General features: G+C 46.0%; 1 protein-coding gene and 1 long non-coding RNA gene across 12 annotated transcripts in view; one reads left to right on the top strand and one right to left on the bottom strand.

The window, feature by feature from the left end:
* LOC146397887 (uncharacterized) overlaps positions 1 to 19,210 on the top strand; it is a 419,652-nt gene that overhangs the window by 148,878 nt on the left and 251,564 nt on the right. The gene's annotated exons all lie outside the window — the stretch shown is intronic.
* The window catches only part of PIGP (phosphatidylinositol glycan anchor biosynthesis class P), a 32,676-nt gene that overhangs the window by 11,566 nt on the left and 1,900 nt on the right, over positions 1 to 19,210 (bottom strand). For 8 of the 11 annotated variants that reach the window (XR_014822233.1, XR_014822232.1, XR_014822230.1 and 5 more), the window contains exons 3-4: positions 16,032 to 16,104; positions 14,153 to 14,271 (exon numbers count right to left, since the gene is read on the bottom strand). Coding sequence is in view for 5 of the 11 variants with exons in the window: in XM_084986564.1 (XP_084842690.1) it covers positions 14,153 to 14,271; positions 16,032 to 16,104 (192 nt within the window). In the remaining 6 variants the exon portion in view is untranslated. 11 annotated transcript variants of the gene reach the window in all.

Consider the following 19,210-nt stretch of genomic DNA (forward strand, 5'->3'; position numbering starts at 1 on the left):
GGGTTGGGGGGGGAGGGAGTGGGATGGATTGGGAGCTTGGGGTTAATAGATACAAACTGTTGCCTTTGGAATGGATTAGCAATGAGATCCTGCTGTGTAGCACTGGGAACTCTGTCTAGTCACTTATGATGGAGCATGATAATGTGAGAAAAAAGAATCTATACATGTATGTGTGACTGGGTCACCATGTTGTACATTAGAAAATTGACAGAACACTGTAAACCAGATAAAATGGAAAAAAATAAACATCATTATATAAAATAAAAAAAAAGAATGAACCAAAAGCTAGAAATAAGATGTGAATTTAGCAAGGTTAGTGAATACCATGTCAATATAATCAATGCTATTTTAATATAGTAGCAATGAAAAGTTGGAGAATGATTATCATTTACATATAATTCAATATATGAACTGCTTAGAGATAAAATGAATAAATTATGTACAACACTAATACACTGAAAAAAAGTTTTATTGAAATGTAGTTGATTAACAATATTGTGATAATTTCTGCTGTACACAAAGTGATTCTTTTTGTTTATTTCTTTTTCTTTTTTTTGTTTTGTAGGGCCACACCTGCATCATGTGGAAGTTCCCAGGCTAGGGGTTGAACCTGAGCTGCAGCTGCTGGCCTAAGTCACAGCCATAGCGACACCAGATCCAAGATGTATCTGTGACCTTCCAGGAATCTTTAACCCCCTGAGAGAGGCCAGGGATCAAACCTACATCCTCATGGGTACTAGTCCGGTTCTTAACGCACGGAGCTACAACGGGGACTCCCCAGCAAAGTGATTCAGTTATGTATATACACACATCCATTCTTTCTCAGATTCTTTTTCCATATAGATTATCACAGAACACTGGGTAAAGTTCCCTGTGCTATGCAGCAGGTCCCTGTTGGCCAGTCATTCCATATACCTCAGTGTGCATATGCCACTCCCAAACCCCTAGTCCATCCCTCCTCCCATACCTGTCCCCTTTGGTAACCATAAGTTTGTTTTCAAAAGTCTGTGAGTCTGTTTCAGTTCTGCAAATAAGTTCATCTGTATCCCTTTTTTTTTTTTAGATTTCACAAATAAGTGACATCATATGATGTTTGTCTTTTGCTGTCTAACTTCACTTAGTTTGATAATCTCTAGGCCCACCCATGTTGCTGCAAATGGCATTATTTCATTCTTTTTTATGGCTGAGTAGTATTCCATTGTATGCAATGACTTCTTTATCCACGCCTCTGCTGATTGAATGTTTAGGTTGCTTCCATGTCTTGGCTGTTGTAAATAGTGCTACAGGGTATCTTTTTGAATTATGGTTTTCTTGGGATAGAGGCTCAGGAGTGGGATTGCTGGATCATATGGTAGTTCTGTATTTAGAAGTCCTAGATCAAGGCAAAGGTACATTTGGTGTCTGGTGAGATCTCTGTTCCTGGTTCATAGACGGCTGTCTTCTCACCATGTCCTCCTGGGGTGCAAGGAGGAGAAAGCTCCTGGGGTTTCTATTATTAGGGCACTAATCCCATATTAGGGAGCCCAATGAGGCTCCGTCCTCACATGTCATCACCTCCCCAAGGCCTTGTCTCCTAATACTGTCCCATTGGGGGTAGGATTTCATCAAATGAATTTTGGAGAACACAAGTATTCAGTCCCTAACACCACATGACTGTTGAGGCAGAGGTTGGAGTGACCTAGTTACAAGTCCAGGAATGCTGGCAGCCACCAGATTTGGATGAGGCAAAGGACAGCTTCTCCTGGAGCCCCTGGGGGGCCCAGTTGAACTGATGTCTCCAGAACTATGAGAGAAGACATTCCTGTTAATTTATGTCTCTAAGTTGGAGGTGACTTGTTCTGGCAGCCATGGATAGGATGATGCCAAGAACTGGTGGAGATGAAGCCCAGGTCAGGGCAGTGCTCACCATGAGGAAAAGCAAGAGGTAGAATTAGGATTACCTGAGTTCCCATTGTGGCTCAGTGGGTTAAGAACCCAATATAATGTCCATGAGCATTCAGGTTCAATCCTTGGCCTTGCTCATTGGGTTAAAGATCTGGTGTTGCTGCAAGCTGTGGTGTAGATCGCAGATGCGACTCAGATCTGGCGTTGCTGTGGCTGTGTTGGCAGGCAGCTGCAGCTCCAATTTGACCTGTAGCCTGGGAGCTTCCACATACTGCACAGGCTGTCGTTAAAAACAAAACAAAACATATCACGATTAATCATGATATTAGATAAGTGCCTACTGTGTGCCAAGCACAATTTCAAGTACTTTATACACTTCATGTTCCCCTACAGTCTATAAAATATATATTGTTTTACAGTCAAAGAAAATGAGGCTTCGAGAGGTCAAACACAGCCAAGGTCACTCTGCCTGGAAGGAGTCGAGCTGGGATTTGAACTCAGGGCTGATTGATACCAAAGTCCATGTTTTTTTACTTTGCTTCTTGGATGTTTGCATGTATTTGAATGTATATTTGGTCCCCATTTATATATAATGTTGAATTTTATTAGTATTCAAGTTTACAAATTAAAACTGCATATCATTTCTTTCTTTTGGCTGAGGCTATGGTATGTGGAAGTTCCTAGGCCAGGGATTGAACCGGCACCACACCAGTGACAATGCCAAATCCTTAACCACTAGGCCACCAGGGAACTCCTATTCCTTATTTTCTATATTAACAAAAGGGACACACCGTGATTACCGAGTCACATTCAGGCGTCTTGCTCATTTTTATACTATAGGTTCACCAAAGAAAAAAATACAGTGTCTTTCTTTCCTAACCCAGGAGGAACAGACCAGGAAGAAAGGATGGAAGTTTCCTTTCGTGGGGTGGTGAGTGTGTGTGTGTGTCTGGAGGAGGCGGTGTGGAGAAAGGATGGAAGTTTTTGTGCAGGTGGAGGGGAATTTGCAGCCTAGAGAGGAGCCCCAGCCAGGCTTTTCATCTCAGAGGCTTGCCATCTCCCCCTGTGTGGTCCATGGTCTATCCCTTTCACTCTCTAAGGATGCTTATTATACATGCAGATTCGGAGGATTTCCAGGCTCAGTGGAGCTGCATGTCAGCAGCCCCAGGTGTTCTCAGCTTCAAAGGTTGAGGCTAGACACCCCCGACCATTCTGGCAATTAGGTAGAGATAACGTCTCTGTGCCTAGACCCTGAAGGGAAATGTATGGCCTCAGGTTTGGCTGTGATCGAACCCAAAGTAACACAGGATTCAGGCTCTTTCTACCTTTTCGTTCTGCCACGTGGCTTTTACTTCTTGGGTCACTTCATGGTCCAAAGGGACACTTCAGGAGTTCCTGTTGGGGCTCTGTGGTAATGAACCTGACTAGTATCCATGAGGATGCAGGTTCCATCCCTGGCCTTGCTCAGTGGGTTAAGGATCTGGTGTTGCCACAAGCTGTGGTATAAGTTGCAGATGTGGCTCAGATCTGGTGTGGCTATGGCTGTGGTGTAAGCCAGCAGCTGCTGTCTCAATTCGACTCCTGGCCTGGGAACTTCCATATGCCATGGTGCAACCCTAAAAAGACCAAAAAAAAAAAGGGGGGGGACATTTTGATTTCCAGATTTCGGGTCATTGCCTCCACATGCTGGGCAGCGGGAATGAGGAGGAATGAAGAAAGGATGCTTGTCCTTTGAAAGGCACTTTGCTGAAGTTACACTCCTTCCCCTGCCTGGAAAAAACCGAGGCAGCGCTGCCTCGCTGTGAGAGAGGGGGCTTTGTTCCAGGGGACCACGTGGGAACCACTTCAAAGGAAGCTGGGGGCTGGTGAGCCTCCTGCCACAGGGTGGGTGCCTAGCCCCCCCCACCCCCGACCCCTGGATATGTTAGCAGAGGAGAGCAACTGAGGTCAGCTGGCCTGTGAGCGCGCATCACCCATGGTGGGGTGTCTTACAGGAGGTGTGTGGCCATGTGCATAAGCCACGTGAGCCTGGGGGCATCCGGGGGCCGGGGAGAGGGTGGCACAGTGGCAGGGACGGCCCACACCGTGGACTGAAAGCCAGTCTTTTCTCCCATTTTCTTGGATGGAATAAACATAAACAGCCGGGGAGGGCAAGGAAGGCCCCCAGTAAATGATTCTGAAATGCTTTAGTCAGATTTGGAAAAATGGAACACGGTGACATTTCAATGTCCTCCAAATGTGGGGAACAGCTCACACTCAGCTGTGTGTGTCAAGGTCTCCAGAGAGACAGAAGCAAGAGGGTGTTCACAGAAGCATAACGGCTTGTGATGGGAGTTACTATGGGAACCGGCTCACGTGGTCCTGGAGGCTGCGGTGTGCTGTGCCGCAATCCACCACCTGCAAACTGCACAACCAGGAGAGCAGGTGGTATGATTTATCTGGTCCAAAGGCTCCGACGTTCAAGGGCGGGAGATGAATGTTCCTGTTCAAGAAGGGAGAGAATTCCCCTCCGCTCTGCCTTTTTGTTCTCTCGGGGCTGGCCACGGATTGTAAGATGTCCACCCACACCGGGAGGGCAGATCTTAGTGCTTTTTCTTTTTTTGGGGGGGGGGGCAGACCTGTGGCATATGGAAGTTCCTGGGCCAGGGATCAAACTTGTGCCTCAGCAGTGACCTGAGCTGCTGCAGAGACAACACCGGATCCTTAACCTGCTGTGCCACAGCAGGAACTCTTTTTTTTTTTTTTTTTTTTTTTAAGATCTTCTTGGTCTTTTTTCTTTTTTTTTACATATGGTATTTGTAAATGCCATACACTTGTGGCATATGGAAGTTCCCAGGCTAGAGGTCAAAACATTATTTCTGGGTGTGTCTGTGAGGGTGTTTGGGAGAAAGATTAGCATTTGAATCAGAAGACTAAGAGGAGCTCCTGTTGCGGCTCAGCAGGTTAAAAACCCAACAGAGTGTCCACGAGGATTTGGGTTCAGTCCCTGGTCTCCACCAGTGAGTTAAGGATCTGACATTTGCTGCAAACTTCAGCGTAGGTCCCAGATGCGGCTTGGATCCAGCTTGGCTGTGGCTGTGGTGTAGGCCGGCAGCTGTAGCCTCCATTCATCCAGTAGCCTGGGAACTTCCATATGCTGCAAGCATGGCCCTAAAAAGAAAAAAAATAAATAAAATGAAATAGGGAAAAACAGGAGACAGTCTAAGCAGCCAGTGCAGGGGAACTGTGGGCTTTCTGCTCATTGCTACCTCGGTACCTGACACGCCTCTGTCTTCCTGGTCATTCTCTCCAGTCCCCACGCCTTACCCTCCTGGGGACACGTGTGACAGCGCTGATGGGTCGAAAAGGCAAGGGTGAGTTTCTGCCTGACCCTCCCAGGCTGCAGCCCACCACTCTCTCTAGTGTCTGCAGCTGCTCTGGCCAAGTGGCCGGTTCTACAGGTCCAGCCCCCTCGTGTCAGCTTTTCTTCCCAAAGCCTGGTTAGGCTTCAGGTTCATGAAATGGATATTGTATTTTAATTGCTGTTGAGCGCTTATCCTTCACAGAACAGTGCTGAGGAGGGACTGTGCTTCCCCCAGAGCTCGCCACCCCAGGAGCATGGAGAACACGGGAGAGAGGTGGGGAAAGTTTGCGTGTGTGTATGGGGGGGGGCTCTTGAATGGGTGTCGCAGCCGCCGCAGGCTGACTCACTGCTGCCTCTGACGTGCGGGGGCTGCATAAACATGTTAGTAACACGAGTGGGCCATTCCGGTCGGTTATGGTGCAATTGGACTGTGAGTCACTGAGAGGCTGGCATCATCCGGCCCTGGCTGCGTGATGCTCTGTGATGTGACCCACACAAGCAGAGCTTGGGCCCTCTGGATTTGCAGAAATAGCCCGAGACAGGTGTTGAAGTGAGGTTTTTTTCCTCTATCACGGGAAACAGATCTAAATTTTGGCCCAAAGATGTCCTCATTCAGAAATGATGACTATTTTCTATAATGCCATCATTTCTGACTGTGGTTCCCGAGGTTTCCATGCCATCTCTGCAACACTGGGACTCATGGACTTATGCGCTGACAAGGCACAGCGGGGAGAGAACATTTAGGCTTGGTCCTGAGTCCCTAAGGGGGACCCTTGAGATGTCGGCTGTCTCTGTCTCCCTGGCCCTACTCAGATTTGGTGGCTATTTCAAAGTGCTCATCTTTGAAAAATGAACTTTGTCATGTTTTGGCTTAGATTATCTGATTAGAAAAGGTGGAATAAGCAAATTTCTGCCCATTCCCAAGTCGTAAATGGTGCCACGGCTGTGGGTTTTACACTGAATGATGTGAGCATTTTGACACATGCCCCAGACTGCCCCTTAAGACGGGAAGACAAACCCAGAACTGCTGCTTTCTCTAGTTCTCTCCCACATCCCCTGCAGCCTGCACTGCCGTGACCGACGAGGAGGGGCTGTACTGTCCCAAGTACTGGGTTCTGGGATTAACTGCTGGAGCAGCTGCTTTAATCCGGCTTTCTAAGGCCCTGGGCTCATAAGTGATCTTAAGTGACTCTCAGAAAGTGGGATATTCAAGATTTTTGGCTGGTTCCATTGCAGTGACACCTGTTTTTTTTTTTTTTTTTTTTTTTTTTTGTCTTTTTCCCATTTCTTGGGTTGCTCCCACAGCATATGGAGGTTCCCAGGCTAGCGGTCGAATTGGAGCTGTAGCTACCAGCCTATGCCAGAGCCACAGCAACGCAGGATCTGAGCCGAGTCTGCGAACTACACCACAGCTCACTGCAACGCCGGATCCTTAACCCACTGAGCAAGGGCAGGGATTGAACCTGCAACCTCATGGTTCCTAGTCAGATTCGTTAACCACTGTGCCATGACGGGAACTCCTGACACCTGTTCTAATGAAAGCCGAGGCAGCAGCTTGTTGAGAAAATCCAGGCACCCAAGAGATCCTTCTGAGGAGAACAGGGCAGGGCAAGAAAATGAAGAAAGGAAGCAGCAGAATTTTGGATTTCAATTCTATTGGCTTTTTATAGGTGATTTCCTATTTGGATTTTTTTTTTTTTTGGTCTTTTTGCCGTTTCTTGGGCCGCTCCCTCGGCATACGGAGGTTCCCAGGCTATGGGTCTAATCGGAGCTGTAGCCTCCCGCCTATGCCAGAGCCACAGCAACGTGGGATCCGAGCCTTGTCTGCAACCTACACCACAGCTCAGGCAACGCCGGATTGTTAACCCACTGAGCAAGGGCAGGGACCGAACCTGCAACCTTATGGTTCCTAGTCGGATTCGTTAACCACTGCGCCACAGCGGGAACTCCCTATTTGGATTTTTTTTTTTTTTTTTTTTTTTTTTTGGCCTTTTTTGCCTTTTCTAGGGCTGCTCCCATGGCATATGGAGATTCCCAGGCTAGGGGTCTAATCGGAGCCGTAGCCACTGGCCTACACCAGAGCCACAGCAACGTGGGATCTGAGCCGCGTCTGTGACCTACACCACAGCTCACGGTAACGCCGGATCCTTAACCCACTGAGCAAGGCCAGGGATCGAACCCACAACCTCATGGTTCCTAGTCAGATTTGTTAACCACTGCGCCACGACGGGAACTCCCCTATTTGGATTTTTAATTCTCCTTGAAAATCTAATTACAGGAGGAGGTCTGGCTAAAACTGGAACATTTTTATACCACTGACTTTTTTTTATTTGGAGTATTTTATGATATTAGTTGGGCTTACTGCAAAATACAGTCTTTCAAATGTTTTTTTTTTTTTTTTTTTTTTGCCTTTTGAGGGCCACTCTCGTGGCATATGGAGGTTCCCAGGCTAGGGGTCTAATTGGAGCTGTAGCCACCGGCCTACGCCAGAGCCACAGCAACGTGGGATGCGAGCTGCATCTGCAACCTACACCACAGCTCACGGCAACGCCAGATCCTTAACCCACTGAGCGAGGCCAGGGACCGAACCTGCAACCTCATGGTTCCTAGTCGGATTTGTTAACCACTGAGCCACAACAGGAACTCCTTTTAGTTGCTGTTGTTGTTTTTTCCAAATGTTTTTCTTAAATTATGACATGCAGCAGGGAAACGCATCATATATCATGGTCCTACAACTGAAGCAACATTTTTACAAAATACAAACCTGTCAGCCCAGGCTCCCCTGAAAGCAGAGCCAGTTGACAAAGGCTTGTGTGGGCAGCTTATCTGGAAAGTGACGCTAGGGAGGAGTGGGAAGCAAGGGAGCAAAACAAAACAGGCGCCTATGACAGAGGTCACCGTTGTCATGGTAACCGCAGCTCAAGCTCATAAAGACCTGCCTGGAGCTCAGGAAAAGCAGCTCAGAAACAGCTCTTGGGGAGCTGTATGCCTGCCCAGGGTGTCCTGCTTCCAGGGGCACCTGTGTGGACCTGGTCAAAGCAGCATCAATGGCTGGAATAAGAGTGGGAGAGAAAGGACCTGAAGTGGCCATAAAAGGGGTTCAAAGAAGATAATTACCAAGTGCAACACTGCTACACGATATTGTACACACACACACACAGACACACACTAGTTAAGGCCCGCTAACCAGTGCTTCCCAAAGTGTTGTCTGGAGACCCTTTTCAGAAGGTCTGCGAGGTCAAAACCATTTTAAAATGACATCAAGATCCTATTTGTCTTTTTCACCCTCATTCTCTCAGGAGAATGCAGTGGAGTTTTCCACAGGCTTTGTGGCGTATGGTATCAGAACCTACTGAATGCAGACCCAGAGATGAGAGCCCAGCTGTCTTTCATTAAGCCAGAGGTTCAACAGATTCTACAAAAATGTAAAGCAATTCTACCAGTCTCACTGAATTTGTTCTGGAAAATATAGTTATTTTTCATAAGGTATGTTACCTAAATATATCAGGATGTAATGGGTTATTTATAAAGAAATACTTAATAAATTTTTACTTTAATTTCTAAATATAATTCACATGCATAAAAACTTTTTTTGGTCTTTTTTGCCATTTCTTGGGCCGCTCCCGCAGCATATGGAGGTTCCCAGGCTAGGGGTCAAATTGGAGCTGTAGCCACCAGCCTACGCCAGAGCCACAGCAACTTGGGATCCAAGCTGACCTACACCACAGCTCACGGCAACACTGGATCCTTAACCCACTGAGCAAGGACAGGGATCGAACCTGCAGCCTCATGGTTCCTAGTCGGATTCATTAACCATTGAGCCACGTAGGGAACTCCACATGCATAAAAACTCTTTGGGGCTCTTACTCTTACAAGTATAAGGGGGTCTTGAGATTTTAAAAAAAGGTAAGAATCACTGCACTTAGAATGATCACAGCCTTTAAAAGAACTGCAGCCCATAATATGGCGAGAAGAGGATAGCTTATTAACTGCCAGTTTCTCCTCCGAAGTGAACAGCTATTCCCCTGGCTGAGCACAGTTTTGGTTAAGGTCAGTCAATTAAGGCAGAGGTTCTGACCCTGGCTGCATGAGTGTCTAGAAAACATTAAAAATTATCCCAGCCTGGACCCCACTCCAGGCCTCCAGATAAATGAATCAAACTTTCTGAAGGTGAGACCTGGTACTGTTCTTATGAATCTGACCAGAATCTGTGAGGACACGGGTTCGATCCACGGCCTCGCTCAGTGGGTTAAAGATCCGGCATTGCCGTGAGCTGTGGCGTAGGTCACAGATGCGGCTTGGATCTGATGTTGCTGAGGTTGCGGCAAAGGCCAGCATCTATAGCTCCTATTCGACCCCTAGCCTGGGAACTGCCATATGCTGCAGGTGCGGCCCTAAAAAGACCAAAAAAACCAACAAAAAAACCCCCAAACAAACAAACAAACAAAAAACGAACAAATCTTGGGAGTTCCTGTTATGGCTCAGTGGTAAATTAACCAGACTAGTAACCATGAGGACATGGGTTTGATCCCTGGCCCTACTCAGTGGGTTAAGGATCAGGTATTGCCGTGAGCTGCATGTAGGCTGCAGACCTGGCTTGGATCTGGTATTGCTGGGCTGTGGGCTGGCCACTACAGCTGTGATTCAACCCCTAGCCTGGGAACATCCATATGCCATGGGTGCAGTAGCCCCCTCCAAAAAAAAAAAGAGCACAAATCTTAACAATTCTATTTTGTGTATCAACTCTGTAAAATTATTAGCTTTTTCTTTACTTTCATTCAGAATGTATAGTTACATTTGCATAAATTAAAATGTGCGGCTCCACTCCTGTGTAGAGATTTCAGTTGTCACACAACAGCAATGAATCTGACTAGGAACCATGAAGTTGAAGGTTCGATCCCTGGCCTCACTCAGTGGGTTAAGGATCCGGTGTTGCCTTGAACTGTGGTGTAGGTCACAGAGGCAGGTTGGATCTGGCATTGCTGTGGCTGTGGCCAGCAGCTGCAGCTCCGATTGGACCCCTAGTCTGGGAACCTCCATATGCCCCAGGTGCGGCCCTAAAAAGACAAAAAAAAAAAAAAAAAAAAAAAAAAAAAAGTGAAAAGGCTTTGAATGCTAGATGAATTAGTTTTGGTCCCACTGGCCAACCATGAGTATACTCTTACTAAGTAACATACGGTGTGTTTTTTAAACTTATTTCTATCTAAACTTTAATCTTACAGGAGACAGACCCAGATATTAACAAGGCAGTGTTACTCAAAGTAAATCATATACCCTCCAACCCTCAACTGCAGGTCCCCAAATCTGATTAGGTAGAAGCCTCGATCACCTACTCAGTTCCCTAGTCCAAAAAAAGCCTAGGAATGACCTATGATCCCAATTCTCTCAGGAGCCTACCTACCCCACACAACCAGATCCATCTACCCTGTCAGCAGTGGCTCTACCCAAAGCTGCAAAGCCACCCACCCTTCCCCAGCTCCAGCGCCTCCACGCTGCTCTAAGTGGGAAGCATCTCCTGCCTGGACCAATACAGTAGCCTCCTGCCTGGTTTCCCTGCTTCCACTCTTCTTCTTCTTCTTCTTTTTTTTTTTTTTTTTTTGCATGTTTTGTCTTTTTTTGTCTTTTCTGGGGCAGCATCTGTGGCATATGGAGGTTCCCAGGCTAGGGGTCTAGCTGGAGCTGTAGCCACCGGCCTACGCCAGAGCCACAGCAATGCCAGATCTGAGCCGAGTCTTCAACCTACACCACAGCTCAGGGCAACACCGGATCCTTAACACACTGAGCAAGACCAGGGATTGAACCTCTAACCTCATGGTTCCTAGTCGGATTCGTTCACCACTGAGCCATGACAGGAACTCCTGCTTGTTTAGTTTTTGTCTTTTGTCTTTTTAGGGCTAAACCCAAGGCATATGGAAATTCCCAGGCTAGGGGTTGAATCAGAGTTGCAGCTGCTGGTCTTCGCCACAGCCATAGCAACACCAGATCCTAGCCATGTCTACAACCTACACCACAGCTCACAGCAACGCCAGATCCTTAACCCACTGAGTGGGGCCAGGGATCGAACACACATCTTCATGGATATAAGTCGGGTTTGTTTTCACTGAGCCACAACAGGAACTCCATACTTTCCTTACAGCCTCCTAATAGCTCGGTATCTAAAGCGCCTCAAAGCCATCACAGTGATGTGTAAATCCAGACGTCTTACACTGCCCTACAAAGCGCTGGCACCCTCCCGCAGCAGGTGCTAGGCCCCCTGCTGGCCTTCTGTCCTTAGGACACACCACGCTCCTTCCCAGGGAAGGTCTCTGCCCTGGCTGCTGGCCATGAGAGCTCCCTCCTCCCCCTCTATTCTTTATAAGACTGGCTCCTGGTTTTGCTAATCAAATCTCAACCCCAAGATCTGGCGTTGCTGTGAGCTGTGGTGTAGGTTGCAGATGCAGCTCGGATCTGATGTTTCTGTGGCTGTGGTGTAGGCCAGCAGCTACAGCTCCGATTCGACCCCTAGCCTGGGGACCTCCATATTCCGCAGGTGCAGCCCTAAAAGGACAGAAGACAAAAAAAAAAAAAAAAAAAAAAAAAAACCCAAAAAAACAACAAAAAAAACCCAAAACCAAAACCCCTCGACCCCACTGCCTCTCTCTGAGCAGTCTTCTCTGACCACCTGTGAATCTGCTGGCAAAGACACACATTGGATGTGCCCTTCTCCCAAATCTAAGGGTCTGAATTGTGGGCTTCCTCTTCTTTTTTTTTTCTTTTTAGGTGCAGCAGCGTATGGAAGTTCCCAGGCTAGGGGTCACATTGGAACTGAAGTTGCTGGCCTACACCACAGCCACAGCAACACTGGATCCTTAACCCAGAGTGAGGCCAGGAATTGAACCTGCAACCGCTTGGATACTAGTCAGATTCTTAACCCACTGAGGCACACACCAGCATCTCCTGAATTGTGGGCTTCTCAGAACAAACAGCAGGAAGAACACAACTGCCTTCTGAAAATTACCATATGAATGCATGCCTTTCTGGAGGGACTTTTTGCTTCTACTGATGCTTCGTTTTTAAAAAGTCTGCCGTATGGTAATGCAGTATTTTAATTATTCTGTCCATTAGTGACCACTATTTGAGAACATTTATAATATTAATAGAATTTAATCTAAGAGAGGTTCAAGTTACATTTTTTATAACATTTATATACATTTTTATAACATTAAGACAGTCGAAATTATTATGGTTTTTTGGCTGTGAGAAAGAACATTTGGTTTACTTCGCTAATAGGAATGTCTCTTAGTGCTGGGATGGCCTCCTCTTGGTATTTCTTCTGCTGCTGATTTTTAGCATAGTTGTCTGTAAAAAGAGGACAAAAGGCTCTGTTCACTCAGGCAATTTCATCTACAGTATCTCTGGTTTGTGGGGAGACCCGCATCGTTCACTAGGCTAATGTTTGGGTCAAAAAGCAAATACCATGTTGAACATAATGAAAAGGCTACTTAAATTCTCTCTCTACAAGAAACAGCCCCGTGAGAATAAAAACCAGCAATGTACTTTTTGCAGTCTTTAACTTGGATAAGAAATTAATAATACGGAGTTCCCTTCGTGGCGCAGTGGTTAACGAACCCGGCTAGGAACCATAAGGTTGCGGGTTCAATCCCTGGTCTCGCTCAGTGGGTTGAGGATCTGGCATTGCCCTGAGCTGTGGTGTAGGTCACAGACGCGGCTTGGATCTGTCGCTGCTGTGCCTCTGGCATAGGCCGGCAGCTACAGCTCCAATTAGACCCATAGTCTGGGATCCTCCATATGCCTCGCGTACAGCCCTAGAAAAGACAAAAAAAAAAAAAAAAAAAAAAAAAAAAAAAATCATTCCACTCTACAGTGATGATTCAATTCCCATCTGGATATTTCCCATAGGAACAGGATTACATCCAGGCTTGGTAAATATATTTAAATCAGCACCCCAAACCATTAAAGCATTTGGTACAATCATTTGCACAAACCTAACAATCTCCTCTCTTTGCACAGATTGTCTATTTGCGGTAATTCCAGCCAAGTATGCTGGGAACACAGTAGATTATCATAAAAGAAATACCGAAAAGGTAAAAACATCATACCAGGAATTAAAAAATAGTTTGCTTCCTAGAATCCAAGTAAGCTTGCATTTATTTTAATCTTTGGAGTTGAAATAAAAGAACTTAAAAAAACACAAAAAACTACAAAAACATGCTATGGCTCTTCTACCAACTTAATTGGGGCAGGTATACACTGTGATTCCGAGGATGCAAACCCCCAGATTCCTCCTCCCAGACAAAGTCTGCACGGACCTCTTTGTACCCCTTGATCAACAGGGCCTGCTCAGGATAAAAGAAGTTTCTCTCAGGCAAAGTTGCCAAGGAACTTATTATATACTTGCGGTTTTTATGGGAAAATACACCTGTTAACTAGTTCTATAAACAGCATGTGCAGGAGAGCTTATTTCTGCCATGTAAACATTTCCTCTGGCAAAACCGTATCTATTTCTCTTAGTTTCTTTTTTTTTTCTTTCGGCTGTGCTGAAAGGATTCAAACCCGCACCACAGCAGCAACCAGAGCCACAGCAGTGACAACCCCAGATCCTTAATCTGCTGAGCCACTAGAGAACGCTTTGGTTGCTTTTCTTTTTTCCTTTCTCCGCCCCCCACCCCCCCAATTTTGGCTGCTCTGTGGCATATGGAGCTCCCAGGCCAGAAATAAGATCCACGCTGCAGTTGTGACCTAAGCCACAGGTGGGGCAACACCGGATCCTTAACCCACTGTGCCGGGCGGGGAACTGAACCCGAGTCTCAGTGCTTGCAAGACATCACAGATCCCACGGCACCACAGCAGGAGCTCCACGGCTGCTTGACAGAAGTGTTAATACTGCACTCCTCCCCCCAGCACTTTCCCTGGCTATAAATTTACCTGTGATTGTATGAATGGAGTTGAGCGGAGAGGTACTCATCATGTTGATCCCAAACAAGAGCACGTAACCGATGACTATCGTGATGAGCAGGTACACAGGCAACGCCACTGCCCAGTATCTGCGGAAGGGAGTATCACGTAACAGACGTCCTGAAAAGTTGCAGTTCTCGAGGGTTCGTTACCAACATACTTTTAAAAGTTAAATTTCATTTGTATTAAAATAATACATGCTACATGAAAGATGGTCAAATAGTTCTACAAGGCCTGTAATGGAGATGCCATCCTGTATCCCTCGTCTGGACCCTGGCGTCTTACTTCCCCAAAGGGAACACTTTGAGCACCTAAGCTGTTTCTTCTGGTACTTACCCCCATTTTTCTATACAACATACTCATTTCTTGAATTTTTTTTTCCAATTTCAGACATTTTCTCTGAACTTCCTAATACAGAGATGAAGAATTTAGCTCTTTCACGCCTTACTCTTTTTTTTGGTTTGTTTTTTTTTGGTCTTTTTGCCTTTTCTAGGGCTGCTCCTGCGGCATATGGAGGTTCCTAGGCTAGGGGTCGAATCGGAGCTGTAGCTACTGGCCTACGCCACAGCCACAGCAACGCCAGATCCTTAGCCCACTGAGCAAGGCCAGGGATCGAACCCACAACCTCATGGTTCCTGGTCGGATTCATTAACCACTGAGCCACGACGGGAACTCCTTTCACACCTTACTCTTAGCCTCTCACTGTACTTAAATCACAATCTCTGGTCATTATCAGCAATTTTTAAAAATTATTGTTAACTATGTAAATAATGTTTGCAATGAGCACCTTCATGAACGGTTATTAAGTTTTCTTGTGCAATTTAATGTTTTTCCTGAAATCAAGTAATTATTACTTTTTGTCTGCCTGGTTTCCCATACAGTTCCCTATCAATACTCAATCCTCAAATTCTACGACAGGATTCTACTGTGCCTCTCAATATATCAAGTGCTCTGTCTCACATGTTTTATTGGGTATGTTATTTAATAACTTCCTCCCTGTTTTCTCTTTCTGGAATTTCTTTTTTTTTTTTTTTCTCTTTAGGACTCCACCCACCGCATATGGAGGTTCTCAGGCTAGGGGCAGAATTGGAGCTATAATTGCCGGCCTACACCACAGCCACAACAAGACCAGATGCGAGCCAAGGCTGTGACCCACACGACAGCTGATGGCAATGCTGGATCCTTAACCCACTGAGCAAGGCCAGGGATTGAACCTGTGTCCTCGTGGATACCAGTCAGATTCGTTTCCGCTGAGTCATGATGGGAACTCATTTCTGTAACTTCTAAGAGATTTTTTTTACTGTTATATTTCCTCATCTTTTCTCTACTTTCTATTTGGCTTTATTTTGTTCTGCTTTCTGGAGATTACTTTTGGTTTTTCTTCTAATCCTTCAATTAAAACTTTAATTTTGCCATCAGTTATAATTTCCAAATGCAGTAATTCTCTGAGTATTCACTATTTTATAGCATCCTAGCATCCTGTTGATTCACAGTTACCGTCTTTTATTATTTTTGAGGATTTCGTTATTTTAAAAACTTCCTCTGTTCTTTGCATTAGCTCCATTTTCTTCCTTTTTTGCGTGTGTGTTTCATTTTGGAGGCTTTTTTTTTTTTTTTTTTTTTTGCAGTGCCCACAGCATGGGGAAGTTCCCAGGCTAGGGATCAAACCTGCACCACAGCAGTAACCAGTCACAGCACTGACAATGCAGGATCCCTAACCTGCTGAGCCACCAGGGAACTCCCTTAAAAGAATAAATATTTAAGAATTGCATTCTCTTAAAGAAAAATCTGATTCTTCAAAACAGCATTACGATATTTTTATTTTATTGAGGAAATATATTAAACTTACTTTTGAGGCCAATAGGTTAAGCCTAGAGAGTTTAGCCAAGATTCAGGAATAAAAGCCCACACAAGATACAGCACTACAGGAGAGGGGGAAAAAAAAAAAGGACAAAAGGTCAGTAAAGGCATGCATCCAAACTATCAAGATTCAGATAAAAAAGCTCCTTTGAAGCTTCCCTGATTAACTCAGAAATTTCCTCTCCTTTTAGTTCTAGATCCCTATCTGTACCATTCCTATAACATATAACATCACAATTATCTTCTGCTGGTCATTCTTAAAAATTGAGGTTAAAAAAACTCCAAGATTTACCACCTTAACCATTTTTCAGTGTAAAGTTCAGTGGTGTTAAGTGTACTCGCATTGCCGTGAAATAGATTTCTGGAGCTTTTTCATCCTGTGAATCTAAAACGCTATACCCATTAAACACCTCCTCTAAGTCATTTAAAAACTGTCTTACCTCACATTACTCACACGACATGGTAAGCAATTTAAGGGCAGAAATCACGCCTTAGCCACTGTTAGAATCCTAGAGCACCTAGCAATTTGATTTATACGTAAGACTTCCTCCCCCTGGCGTTGAAATCATTACAGTTTAATTGCATAAAGGTGAAGGTATCTGCTCTTGCTCTGGTCTACAACATCCCTCACCTCCCGGAATACATTCTTACTTCCCACAGTCTAGGTCTCTGGCACCCTGTACTGTGTCTCTATATAAAAACAACGGCTAACCTCTGAGTACTTACCGTGGGCTAAGCACGCTGCTAAGCACTTTCTATGCATTATTTCATTTAATCCTCAAGACAACCCTATGAGGTATTATGTGATTTTTTTTTTTTATAGAGGATGAACTCAGATCTTAGTAGTTACATCATCTGTCCAAGGTAAGTGGCAGAGACAAATTGCAAACTACCTGCATCAATGATAGAGGATGAACATCTCAACAAATATGTACTATGGAATTCTGTATGTCAGGGGTGTGTAATACTTTGGTGAACCCAAAAGAGGTAGCCTCTGCGGCCTATGTAGGTTACAGATGCGGCTCAGATCCTGTACTGCTGTGGTGTAGACCGGAAGCCACAGCTCCGATTCAACCCCTAGCCTGGGAATTTCCATATGCTGCAGGGGCAGCCCTAAAAAGCAAAAAAAAAAAAAAAAAAAAAAAAAAAAAGAAAGAAAAGGGGGAGGTGACATCTTTGGGGGACCCCTAAGTGGTTTTGGAGTGACAGGGCATAGAGAACAAAGCTGTGAGAGGTCAAGCTGGAAAAGTGAACAGGGTCCAGACCATGAACAGTTTTGAGTGGGGAGTATGGACTTTATGCTCTGGGCAAGGGGTGCAACTGGATATTCTGTTTGCAATTTAAAGTTACAGCAAACTACCAAGAGAGAGGTTTTCATCAGGGGAGTTTAGGTCTGGACCTCAAGTGTGTCACTGTGACTGCTGCGTGAGGATGCGTCTGTGGAAGAGGAGAGGCAGTCGGAGGCCCCAGCAGACTCAGTGGCAGGAAGAGATGAATGAGTCGGGGGAGAGGGAAAAGCACAAATGAGAAGGACTCCCAGGCTCTCCGAGTGGGTGTCTGGAAACTTCTACCTGGACGCAAGAGATACCAGAGCAGTCACTCTCCACACAGCATTGAGAGATTTTCCAAAAACACAAATCTGACCACATCACTTGTCAGTTCGAATCTTTCGATGCCCTTAGAATAAAATCCAAACTCCGTCCTAGGCTTGCAGGAACTCACACGGTCCGGCTCCTGCCCACCTCTCTGTGTCCAGCCTTAATGCACTCTGCTTCAGCTCCAGACAGTGTCTCATTCCTGGGCTTCAACAACCTCGCGGACCCAGGGTCAGGGCACCCTAACCCTAACCCTTTTCTGCCTGGAAAGCTCTTCCTCTGGCTCTTGCAGTGGGAATGCTTCCTTCACTTTCTTCATGTCTCAGCTCAAATGTCACTTAAGAGTGGCTGTCCCCAAATCACCTGCTATTCCAGCTGTGTGACACCCTCATTACTGCCTGTCATTTCACTTTATTTCCTTCAAAGCCATTCTCACAATCTGCAACTACTGGCAGGGACTGCGTATTTATGTCTCCCCACCCCCAGTTAATATGCTGGAACTCTAATCCCCAGGGGGATGGGTTTGGAAGTGGGGCCTGTAGATCCCGATGATGGACGTCCCTGCCTCCAGAGCTGTGAGAAATAAACATTTACGGTTTCAGCCCACTGGTCGACAGCAGCCTGAGCAGATTAAGACAATCAGCTTTTTTTTTTAATGGCCACACCTGCAGCATAAGGTGTCAAAAAGGGGCTGCAGCTGCCGGCCTACACCACAGCCCCAGCAACGTGGGCCATGTCTGTGACCTACACTGCAGCTCATGGCGATGCCGGATCCTTAACCCACCGAGTGAGGCCAGGGATCTCACCTCCATCCTCATACTGGTCAGGTTCTCGACCCACTGAGCCATGACGGGAACTCTGACAATGCACTGAGATAGTCATGTAACATCGCCGCCCCCATACCCACCACCTAGTTTCATCACAGCTGCTGGGTACTGGCCTCTGACCTCCTCTGTCCTATTACTTTCTGCCTCACTGCTGCAGGTTTCAACCTCACCGACCTCTACCTGTTCCCTGAAACCACTGGCTAGTCTCTGTCTGGGAGGCTCTTTCTCCACATGACTGACTCTCACTTTTCATGTTTGTGCTTAAAAGTCATCTGACCGAGGCATTTCCTGACTGCTGTATTTACAACAGCAACGCCTTATTTCCTCCCACGCCTTATCCTTCTTTATTCCATCACCATCTGACATTCTGCATGTTTTTTGGTCTTTTTTTGTCTTTTGAGGGCTGCACCCACAGCATATGGAGGTTCCCAGGCTAGGGGTGGAACTGGAGCTGTAGCTGTGGTGTGAGCCGCGGGCCCCACGCCGCATTTTCGGCCCACACCACAGCTCCTGGCAATGCCAGATCCTTAATGCACTGAACGGGGCCAGGGATTGAGCCTGCATCCTTATGGATGCTAGTCAGATTCGCTTCTGATGAGCCATGTTGGGAACTCCATGTTTTACTTATTTAATCTGTCCACTGGCTTTCTTCCCTCAGCAGAATGAAAAGTCTATGAAAGCAGAAAATTTTGGGCTGTTTTGCTCCTCCCTTGACTGGAACAGTGCCTGGCACATGGTAAGTATGC

The sequence above is a fragment of the Sus scrofa genome, chromosome 13 (assembly GCF_054392235.1).
Source record: "Sus scrofa isolate SSC_HxYL_T2T_F1_AM1 chromosome 13, Sscrofa_HxYL_maternal_Yorkshire_Landrace_v2.0, whole genome shotgun sequence".
NCBI lineage: Eukaryota > Metazoa > Chordata > Mammalia > Artiodactyla > Suidae > Sus > Sus scrofa.